Below are 12,231 nucleotides of genomic sequence, written 5' to 3'. Positions count from 1 at the left end.
CCCTCCAATCTGAAATTATTATATTAAGAAACGCGATGTAAACGACGTACTTAATTAGTTTTGTTGTTTTACCTTTTTTATTTTACTGTATGATTTTTGAATTTCATTAAACAAATAAAATGACAACGAGGGCAAAGCTCGCATGCATCGAACTCCTTGCAGCACTGCGGCTTAGCGGTTTTCTTTCTCAGTTCGGCTTTTGTTTTAGTAGTTGTCATCGCACCGTTTTCAAGCTATCTTTTACAAATTATTATTTCATTTAATTCATTCTCTTTCTCGGTGCTCTTACCGCAACCATTGAACACAATTTACAGTCCACCTCCCACCGAGCACACGCGAAAGTAAGTAAAACCTATCATTAATTTTAAAAACATTTTCCGTAGCTGACTACGGCGTAGCAAGCGCAGCTTCGTAGCTCAGTGAAGTTAAAATGTTTTACATTACAACGCAATATCTCCTTTGTTCGTATAAGCTGACTCTAATTATTTTTTATAATATATCTAAGTATATAAAGAACTTTTATATTGTATATAAATGTACATTTGATTATTTTTGAAAAAAGAATAATGTTTCGTCAGAAAATGTTTTAAAGAAGTTAATAGAATTTATAACCCTGGTTTTTAAAGAATTGGCCTTTGAACAGTATTAAGTGAGTGACACCTAATCGAAAGTTAGATAAGCTTTATCAAACACTAGTCGTTTTCCCGCGGTTTCACCAACGTCCCGTGGTAAGTACTGCCGGTACATAGAAAAAATATAGACTATATTAATCGGATATAGTCTATCGATCCCAGGTCAGGCAAGTACCAATGCAACTTTTCTAAGTTTGTATGTACTTTCTAAGTATATCTTAGACACCATTGGCTGTGTTTCGGATGGCACGTTAAACTGTAGGTCCCGGCTGTCATTGAACATCCTTGGCAGTCGTTACGGGTAGTCAGAAGCCAGTAAGTCTGACACCAGTCTAACCAAGGGGTATCGGGTTGCCCGGGATACTGGGTTGAGGAGGTCAGATAGGCAGTCGCTTCTTGTAAAGCACTGGTACTCAGCTGAATCCGGTTAGACTGGAAGCCGACCCCAACATGATTGGGAAAAGGCTCGGAGGATGATGATAGTCTATCGTCCCAAAAGTGAGAGAAATTTTCAAATCAGTTCAGTAATTTCGGAGCCTTTATGGTACATACAAACAAACAAAGCTTCCTCTTTACTATATTAGTGTAGTAAATTAAATCTGACATCTGCAATTCCTATATTTAGATACGTATTTAGTTATCGTAACTTTCTCAGCGCCGTCTAAAATAGGCATGAACTTACTCTGTCATGATCGGCCGGGGTATGGCAGTGAAGCAGCCAACTATAGCGGTCATACCCTGGCTGTTATATATGTCTAGCGCGCACACTAGAAAGATTTAGTCGGCCAATAGTTGAATTGGGCTCATAAACTAGTATCAAGATGAATGGAAGTACACACGTAACAACTATTAGGTATTTGTTAGGTATCAGACCGACTAAAAACTTTGATTGAATTCACGATTTAAAAAAAAACCCTACCAGTCGGACGACTAAAATGTTTGTAGTGCGTGCTCGCCTTAAAAGTAGATAGATTCTTACATGTTCAGGGTCTTAGGCAGCTGACGCGCCTATTGAACATGTTATTGAACCTGCATTCCTTTACAAGGTATACCTCAAAGTCAATGATTTTTCATCGAGTTTTATAAGGGCTCTATTTTGTTCTAGGTTATGCAGTAGATTCGTTGGTAACTCCAATGTTATTGAAGTTCAATCTGTACTGTTTCCACATCTGCCTAGACCTTTAGCGTGGTGGCATATAAAAATCAACTGCCTCTCGTTATTGCTTCGATTTTAGGTCAGCAACTACTAATTTATATATATGAATTTATTAATTGTAGTTTAGACACTATTACTCAGTAAACGTGAAGGAAAACTTGATGGAACCTGGAGTTTAAGTGATTACTGAATCATTCTCTGTATGGAAAGTCTTGTGCCCTGCATGACACACTAGGTTTCATCATCAGCCTATCGCAGTCCACTGCTGGACATAGGCCTCTCCAAGTGCACGCCACTGAGATCGATTTTCGGCTTCTCGCATCCAGCTCTACACTAGGTTTGGTCGTCGTTAATTACTTTTTCAAGAAACAATCTATTGACACCTAGTTATTCAGTCATGACTTATGTGAGACACAACGGTAGAGATAATTCGACGAATGGGAATCGAACCCATCGGCTTTGCGAGTCTTACATTTTATATAAGGGTAGTGCAATAAAACAACAGGTATTACTAATATTTCTATTTTCAATTTATTGTTTATTGGTTTTCGAAATAAGATTGTCTTCTTTTTATTATTAATAATAATAATTAATTAAGAATTAATAATTGCAAGAGAAACTTTTTTCTAATGTCTACTTAAAATTATTACTGACTTAGTTACAAGAACTAATAGTAATAATAGTTACGTTCGGTCTATTATGTAATATCCTCATTTTTATATACAAATTAAAATAATACATTAATTATTTTTGTACATAGCTTACGTCACAATTTAGGTTTGTCTTTTTAAACAGGTTTTCATTCATTTATATATTTACAAGAGATAGGAGCGAGTTTCCTTTACATAACAATTTCAGAGTTCCCGAATATTTCCTAAGCTAATTAGTAAAAAATATTCAAAGTAAAATTCGTGTAATTATTTCTAATTTTAACGCTGTAATATCACGAATCTTATTTTACAATATGTTGAGTGGTGACGTAAGATATCGTACATTCTTTCAGAATACCAATAAGTACAAAATGTTAACAAAAAAGTAGGTACATCTTGGATCAGAAATCTCTTAATAATTACACTAAAGAATTTGGTAAAATTGTACATCGGAGTAAAACAATATTTAACATTTATAAATTATAAAAATTAATTAATAAAAAAACAATACAATAAATATTTGAATACAAATTAATCTATGACTAGTCCGTTTATAAAGAATAACGTTATACTTGTCTGTGGTACCTAGATCCCATAAATTCCTAGCAGTTATTTTACCGAGGTCTAAATTGCACGTTTCATTACTTAAGTCTTTTTATTAAATCTATATTTACAAAATATCTTTTAAAAATATTATTTATAATTCGCAAAAATTTTATGAGTATTTTTTTTTCGGGTTTTCTATTACGTAAGCCGTGGTGCGTTACACCATATTGGATTCATGCATTGAAGAAATAAAGGAACGATGAAAGTTTTAAAACAATTTCATATTATCGTCAATACTTTGGCCGCATTTAATTTTATAATTTATTGACGTTTCAAGGTAAGATTTTGGCATCGAGTGTTTCTCTCCGAACATTACAAGGGTGACAGACAAACAGAACACAGTATGACATGAGGTGCATGAATCCAAGCGCGTTGTACTAATTCCTTCCGTTTAGTAACTATGTGTATTTAAACTAACGCCTACTTGTTAATTGAAAGGTGATCTATTTACAAATGAATTGTTAATACTATTTTGGCTAAATGTCACTAATAACCTCTTAAACTAGAAATTGTGCCATTTCGTGAAAATGTTTATAATCATACAAAACGAACGAACGAACAGAAACCAAATAATTTCATTATAGTACAAAATTCTACCGAATATTATCTACAACTTAGGCTTGAAACTATAATTTTCTTACAATTATTTTGTACAGTATCAATATAATGAGAACAAAAGGCCTAACAAATTTATCTTTTAATATTTAAACATTAGACCGCGCACAGACACCGGGCGGCAACAGCGCGAGACATCCACTTCTAAACAATGAGCTTACTCATCAAAATAATACCTTCAACTACATTTAAAGAGAACTTGTGTCTCTCGCTCGCTGCCCGTCCGGGCCGTGCCGTGTTGCGCCGGACACCGGACGTCCGGCTGTCTGGTGCGACTCCTGCGACTCGCAGCAATGAAGTTACTAACATTAAAACACAGAATATTGATTATTTGCAAGGCACATTCTCTTAAAAATCCTGAATTTCAATTTTTATTCATGTACATTTTCGATGCTCCGAAAACATTTGTTAAGACGGCGCGCACGAACTGAACGATTGAAGCGACATCTACTCAGTGTAATGATATGTATATAATCGATTATTATATACCCTGTGTCTCGAAAAATATATCAGAATCCGTGGAAAGTGTATAGACAAACTCAAGAAAGGTATAATATCTACACTAAGTACTAAGTTGCTCGACTCGAAGGGAGTATAAGAATGAGATCGGAATGAGATCCTTATTGCTGTGTAGGGAGTGGCGTGCCGGAGCGGCGTGCTCAGTAGCCGTACCCGGGGCCGGGGTACAGGAGAGCCGCGCCGCCGCCCGCCGGTCAGTGCTGCGCCGCGAACTTCATCCGCTTCTGTTTCTGCCGCTGGTTGCAGAACCACACTCTCACCACGTTCTTCTTCAGGTCTAGCTTCTCGGCGATCGCCGTGATCTTCTCCCCGGAGGGCCGCGGCTGCACCGCGAAGTACGCCTCCAGGCTTCTCTTCTCCGGTGCCGCGATGGAAGTTCTCTTGCGTTTCTTTTCACCAGCTGGAAGAACGCTCGGCGCGTCGGGGTCCCGTCTTTTGTTCTTAGCCTGCGCCTCCGCCTCTTCAAGCCACGCCTGCAGGATTGGCTTGAGCGCTATCATATTGTTGTGACTTAATGTTAGGCTTTCGAAGCGGCAGATGGTGCTCTGTGAGAGGGCGCCCACGCCAGGAAGTTTGAGGTTTGCAAGCGCTTTGCCGACATCAGCTTGCGTGACGCCTAGTTTAATTCTTCGTTGTTTGAATCTTTCAGCGAAGGCCTCCAGCTCGCGAGGGTCTGTGTCGGTGTCGGGGTGGAGCGCTGCGGAGGGATGGCCGAGGTGCGCGGGGGGTGCGTGCGCGAGCCCGCCGGCGTGGTGGTGGTGGTTCATGACGTGGTTCATGGCTCCGTAGCCGTGCAGCTGGTGGTGCGGAGGCGCCGCCTCGCCCATGGGCGCCAGGGTCGTCATGGAGGACGAGGTTAGCGGGTCGAGCATGTCCAGTCCCTCCATGCCGTGGTGCCCCATCTGCGGACAGAAGCACTCGTCAGTTCCCTGTCAATATTTTAATCATTAAGAGGATTATGAGGGGCGTCGTCGCCATTATACTTGTCCGCCGTATTAACTTCTGCATTCATGTTAAATCGTACGTTTTATTGTAAATAAAGGAGGGTGCTCGGCGCAACAATGGTGCTCGGGACGATATGGAAACATAAACAATCATTGTGCAGATTTGCACTCATTCTTTATGAGAGTAAACACTTGTTTTTTTGTAGATGGGGGCGAGTGTTGTGACGTTGATTGGGAGTGAGTGTTCAGCCAATATGCTTAAGTTGTTGGCCGGCATTGTAGCCGAAATGAATGTTTGTCGTGTAGCCGTCGCATATGCGCGCGCTATAAATATTTTGCTGCATCCCCTGTTGGGACAAGCGCTTTGATTTTTTATGATGAAACTTCTTTTGTTCGGCACCTAATCAAATGTTATTGTTTGGTATCCCACTAGACGAAATAGGCGAGTAACTGGAATATTTATCAGATTTTATTCAGTTTTATATCTTAGCCACGGTCTACGTGTATAAGTGAATTATCGGTACCAGTTAAAATTACAAGAAAACAGAAACGTTCCAACCCACAAGTCACCCGAAATCGAGTTATTGTGATTGAACAGCCTAAAATTTAGCATATGGTTATCTAAACTCAATATAATTCAACAATAAAACCTCTAGTACCTTTACTAGTTAGAATAAAAAAGAATACAACTGAAACGCGTAAATGCTTATATCTCAAATTCAAGTTTAATTTGAGATATAAGCATTTACGCGTACAGTGGGTTGGAACGTTTCTGCATAACTACGTCCAATTAGAATTGATCAATGGTCTACTCAAAAGACAGTCTGAAAAACGCATTTAGCCAAGCTATAGGACCTACTTTTAACGAGGACTACCTTACAAACGATTATTCTAACCAAACCCTTTCCAAATACCCAAAACCACCAATTACACTCACGTGCATCAAAACCGACCACCAACTTTCTCAACGTTCCCAATTCATAACACTGTTCCAACTCACAATCGAACTGTAGGAAAAAAATAAAAAGTGCACTATCCATTACAAAGTCTGGCATGTCTGCCGACTCCCAGGGGCGCACTAACTCTCTATTAAGAAGCCTCACGATATTGCAAGCTAGCTGCACGTTACATATATTTTTTACGGCATTTTCTTACTGGCTATGGAAAGGTATAGTTTGTCGGGTTTTCAGGTGCGCTGTAAATTATGTCGCGTTGTGTTTGGATGCGTGGGTCAGCGAATTGAATTAGGTGAGCTATTGATTTTCATAAAAAGTGGAATATCAATCACCTAAACCTGAAACTATGTTCTAACTAAACAGTAAATCATTTGTTTCTATTAAGGTAATCATTAGTACACCATACTTGAAAAGTGGTTAAATAAAAGTGAGTTATAGTTAGATTTCTTAAAACGGTACGATTTCGACCGAACGACCACATCCCTCGGAGACAGTTTCTAGAAAAATCACTTAAGAAAATCAAGTATAAAAATATACATTTTTTTTAGTTAGTATCTGGAGAACAGTAAAGCAAGTTAGAATATCTTAGAATAAAGTACCTATTTTTGTATTACCATCACCAAAAATATTATCGAATTTCTTCGTAACCCTTTATTAATTGTTAACTAGGGGTTATTAAAATTCGTATTTGGAGGATGTTAATTAAAATCTAACCACATTAGATTCACAGGTGCACCGTAAGGCTATAATTCTGGCTCCCCTTGTGTTCGATACACGCGTAGGGGACACGTATGTCATTGCGTAGTGGTGGGACACGCACGTTTTTTGGGAACTATCGATAGAATTTTTTGGTGGTAGTCGATAAGTATTTTATTGTATTTTAAAAAAAGTTATGAAATAAATAATTTGTCTCAGTGGCTGCGAAATTGTATTCTGTAGTTTTTTTTGGGTATGTGTTTTAAAAGTTTTTGTATAGGTACCTGTTTGAGAAAACGTCTGACATTTAACCGTTGCATCTTCATATTTTTAAACTTTTACACTTTTTTTGTATAACACTTGCGGATGTCACTAAAAACAGGGTTCATTTCGTAAAAAAAAAAACAGAAACTTCCACTTTCTACGACAACTCGTGTCAGAACTACACTTATTTCAGACACCACGTTTCTTCTGACCTATACACGTAACGGCTGGTTGTATTTGAACGAATGCCATCAAAAACTTATTGTTTTTCAAGTAGGTCAGGTTATGATAACCACAAAAGGTCAGCGCAATATTCGTGACCGGCCGAGCAATGTATCAAAAAATCCATGAATGTGGAAGGAACTGTGAGAGTGTAAAAAAATATATCTACATTTATGTAGGTAAGTCGGTCGCTTTTGATATTCTTTTTATTATATAAATGGTTCATTAAATTCTTAAGTAATAGATAATTAATTATACGACTAGAGATTTTCATTAAAAAAAAATCACTTAAACCTTTGCTCTAAACTGCTTCAGCTAACAAATAATAGCAAAAATCAAGAGATCTGGGTTTTATAACTATTCTTAGATGACAGACCAACAATCAATAACTTTCAAAATTGTTTTCTAATAAAACATAAATACCACATTACATAACGACCTTCGAGGTACGCCAATTACCTCAAGGGTATCTTTATTTCCTCAAATGATAATATAGCACTAAAATGAACGCAAAAGTTTGGTTCATGACGAATCAGTTCCTTGATTTTGTTTTAGTTAATCATTTAAGAACTTTTTCTTCTACATAAAAACAACTAATTTGAAGAAGTGGTTTTGCTACTTTCAAGCACCATGCAAATTATGCGACAAATACAAGTATAATTATTTTTATCGACAAATTGTAATTAAATTATTTTTATTTATCGACTATTTCCCCCTCTCTAGGCAATCGGATTGCAAGTGGATATTAAATAAATTATATTCCTTTAATAGTGATTTGTGTCGCTACATTATGATTGGGACAAGTGGCCAAATTTGTTCTAAGGGGTGGCTATAAGTGCAGCGAATGCATCAGCGATGTCGATTTAAGTATCATAGTATCAAGGTATGAAGATTCCTGGATGAATTTTCCATAAGTTAAGATGTAGTTGTTTTTTTATATATTTTTAATCAAAAATTTGAGAATTCCAACTTAATTTATAAAGTGGAAAATGATAATTTCAAAAATAGTACTCTAATGTACCTACATTATAGTATAAGTTGGATTCCAGTTGATGAATTTCTTTTCAAGTGCGATATAATGTATATTGTGGTTCAATAAAAAAGTAATCGCTTTGATTAGATTTGATTAGTTTTCTTTAAGGGATAGATACGATAATATCTACTTGTTACGGCGTTATTTTAGAATTGGTGAGTTTCCGAAATAGTATGTTTAAAGTTTTACATACACTGTTGATAAATTAAATATTATTAATACATAGTTTCTATTCTACCACTATAACAATCGTTTGTACAGTTTATTGCATTCCAGTAACATCTAAATCGAATCGAAAAAAAACTTCATGGCCACACCGTGACCATTTCCCACCCCATCAGATGGTACACACTCATAAAACTCTATATCTATCACCTCTATGCTTCAAGAAATAAAGTCGAAAATCCTTTGACACCATCAGAGATCAATCAGCAACCCTTATTGTTGTAGCCGTAAGGTTGATTTTTGCGAGGCAAAATTTTACAAGAGTGGTACGATTACAATTGAATTGTGTTTTGACTGTTACCCCGTGGTTGGATCCTTGTGTTGTTATGGCATATATTTGGGCATAGACCCCGGAAATGGGTGGATAGATAAGCGGAACTTCGATATATACAGGCGTAGAACGGTGTTGGTTTCATGTAGGTTATGGTGTATTTTGAAGTTTTATGATGCTTCGGATGCATCTTCTGTTTTGATTTTATTTCTGTAAGCAAATACTGTTTCAAATTGATGGTTCTAATGATAATTATGTTGTTATCAATTTGAGTAGTTGGTGATTTAACAAATCACATCCTGACCATTTACGTGAGTAAACAAAAACACTATCGAGCCCTAAACGAGCAATAATATTTCAGATCCTTGGAACAACCACGATATACTAATCCAAAGAAGCTTGTATTGCATTAGTGGAGAATTCGCAGATCGATACAGTCAGCATTGAACGTAGCTGACCAATCATAATTTCCAAAAATGTTTTGCAACGCACAGTCTCAATTTATTTTATTATTTAAACCTTAAAAATGTAGATGAATACTCTGGTAAGTTATCGACGACACTGTGTTTGTCAGTTTTGAAAATTTACACACACACAACCCTAAATTTACCATTTCAGGACGTGCTTAGTAGTAATGCGGTAGATAGGCTTATTATATTTAGATTCTTCAGCTGCTTTTGAAGCTTACTGTACATATACATAGATCAACACACACGCGCACCGTTAACACACTGCAATCCGTCAATATTTTTGAAAACACCAACTAACCTTAAGTTTTCCTCTACACTATTGTAAACAGACTCAAGTAAACTACGTCATCGAATGGAGTCTAATATCTAGCATTTATTACGTTGCTTGGCCTTGTGCTAACCGTTTTATAAGTGTTGCCCTTCACAAGGTAATGTGTACCGAACTATTAAACGTCATCAATAATGGTGTTGGCATTTGTTTTTGAGTGAGTGCAAGTTCAATATGAAGGATGATAAGTATATGTTATGAGTTTGTTTTCTAAAGTTACGTTTTGAATGCTCACTGCCGACTGCAACTGCACATGTCACGACTGCATGATATCGGCCGCAGCGGCACTACTGATTTATATGTATTTACATGAAACCGTTTCGGATCGAAGCGGCACGTGCAGTCGCCCTTGGATATCAATTGTTTTCAAGCAGTCGCAGTGTGTGCAGTCGGCAGTAGCAGTTGGCACCAGGCATTCAAAACGTACCTTTATAGAGCTTGTGGCTAACAACCATACGGGGCATGAGTAGGGTTGCCACCCGTACTTTATTATAAAGTATTGTACTTTATTTCAAGTAATTGTACTTTATACTTTATGAAAACAATAAAGTACACGAAAATACTCTTTTTAAATAATTTCTGAACGCAACCTAACCTCAAATGTCATAATGTCTACAATGTCAATGTTATTGTCATTGTCACAATTGTTCAGTAGAATTTGATAAAAACCGCAAAAAACAATAAAAAATAATGTTTTTAAACAAAATAACAAATAAAAATAAATTGTACTTTATTTTTATACTGTGTACTTTTTTTTTCTTACCTATTATTACCAATGCACTTTATCTGCCAAAAAAAGAGGTGGCTACCCTAGGCATGAGGTTAAGCGCTAGGCGCTGTCGGTCCGTGGATGGGTGATCATCAAAGTCATTCCATGTTCCGAGGTGTTTAATTAAATTACTAGACTTCAGAAAGTCTGACAACCGTTCTTCAGCTGGGTTAAGGGGTTTAGATAGGCAGTAGGCAGTAGCTCCATGTAAAAAACTGGTACTCAGTTGCGCCTAGTTAGACTGAAAGCCGACCCCAGCACAGTAGGGGAAAGGCTGGGCAGATGATGTGTTTATAGAGCCGGATAGTAAAAGTAAACCAAGATAAAACTAGTAAGTAGGTAAATGTAAACACATAAAGACATAATTTTATAAGGCAATTTGACGCACTCCAAATAATTCAAAGGATCAAAATAATATCAATTTGATGTATTATAGTTTATTTTTGTGTCAACAATTCAAAAACGCGTACAATTTTTATTCATCACAATATTTTTTGTTCATGAACACCAACCAGTCAATTTCGTTACAAAAACACGCTTAATATTTTGTTTGTATTTTATTTCCGTGCTGAAACTTATAAATCATCACGAATTTAATTCCTTGAGCCTTTAATCTTCACCTTTATGGCGGACCAAAATTCGTAAATACTGAAGATTTACGTTTCATAATTGAAATGACGGACGCACTGCCTCGACTGCATAAAGCTCATGAAATAATAATATAAAAAACATATACCAAAGAGGTTGAAAAAGAACGAACATTTTCGTAAAACTCTTTGTAATTTAACGTGAAAAAAAACAATAACAGCCAGTAGGTACGGCGTACGTACCCGGTTTACCCTAAGCAATAAACCCTTCACATTACACGGTCGATTTTTAAACAAAAGTAGAAAAAAACTGTCATGTGAGTCCCTTGTGACCGCAGCGACAATTGCGCACTAAAATGCTGGAGTTACCCCCGTATTGTTTACCCTTTATACAAGTTGTTTAAGTTCCAACGTTTGTTGCACGAATAGGGTTATCTTCACGCTCGTGCCTTAGAGGGTAAGCTGAGTGAAAAGCCCTTTCTTTGTAAACATGTTTTTGTATAGAACGAAAAAAGTTGTACATAGTTTCAGTTGAAAAATTGGGGAAAATTAACAAAAGAATTGGGTTTTGTGATAGACAAGAACATTTTACAAAAGCAACTCGGTCAAGTGGCTTAGAAATCAATACATTTAAAATTCTCTTGTCTTCCACATCTTGATTACAATGCAACAACTACAAAATTACCCCACGTAACAACTTAACCTGTCAAATGCTAACAACAAAGCCAACAACAAAGAAGCAACTTACATGATTCATATGCATGTAAAATAGCAGGTCGCACCAATCGATCCAACAGCAAAGAGGCGGCAGCAGTAACCAAGCCATCGTCTAAAGACTAACTGAAAGAAACTAGCCGCCACAGTCATTACAACTGCACACCTAACTATATACACAATACACACCACTTCATCATAAAACACACCTAAATGCAACACCCATTAGGTTTAATTTCGCACTCCAACTATAAGGAAATAAAATTCTTCTTGTGAATTTTTTGTCGTGTCATTTTGAACAAATCGAAGAAGCTAAAATAGCTTGCGATTGACACAAATAGGTATTTACTGAATGTGACACCTCGACATATGTCATTTTCCAAAGAATATTTATGCGAAAATTACACATCGTATGCTACGAGAACTTCTGAAGCCACAATTAGCGACCACTAAAGTTTCGATAAAGTTAAAGTTCTAACGACTATCTTTTAACTTCCTCGTCAGTTTGTTAAACTGGATTTAAAATTGATGTTCAGGTCCTATTGGAGTAGCGGACCCACAGCTGATGGTGGAC

The 12,231-nt window shown here is 36.8% G+C and overlaps 1 protein-coding gene across 1 annotated transcript in view; it reads right to left on the bottom strand.

Annotated features, from left to right (window-relative positions):
- Positions 1-2,296: 2,296 nt before the first annotated feature.
- Positions 2,297-12,231, bottom strand: part of LOC124645347 (inhibitory POU protein) — a 55,589-nt gene continuing 45,654 nt past the window's right edge. The window contains exon 4 of the mRNA XM_047185157.1: positions 2,297-5,080. Within this exon, the coding sequence (XP_047041113.1) occupies positions 4,373-5,080 (708 nt within the window). The 3' untranslated portion in view covers positions 2,297-4,372. The remainder of the gene's footprint in view (positions 5,081-12,231) is intronic.

The sequence above is a fragment of the Helicoverpa zea genome, chromosome 31 (genome assembly GCF_022581195.2).
Source record: "Helicoverpa zea isolate HzStark_Cry1AcR chromosome 31, ilHelZeax1.1, whole genome shotgun sequence".
In the NCBI taxonomy this organism is placed as follows: domain Eukaryota; kingdom Metazoa; phylum Arthropoda; class Insecta; order Lepidoptera; family Noctuidae; genus Helicoverpa; species Helicoverpa zea.
The sequence above is the reverse complement of the archived record's forward strand: the minus strand, read 5'-3'. Positions and strand labels throughout refer to the sequence as shown.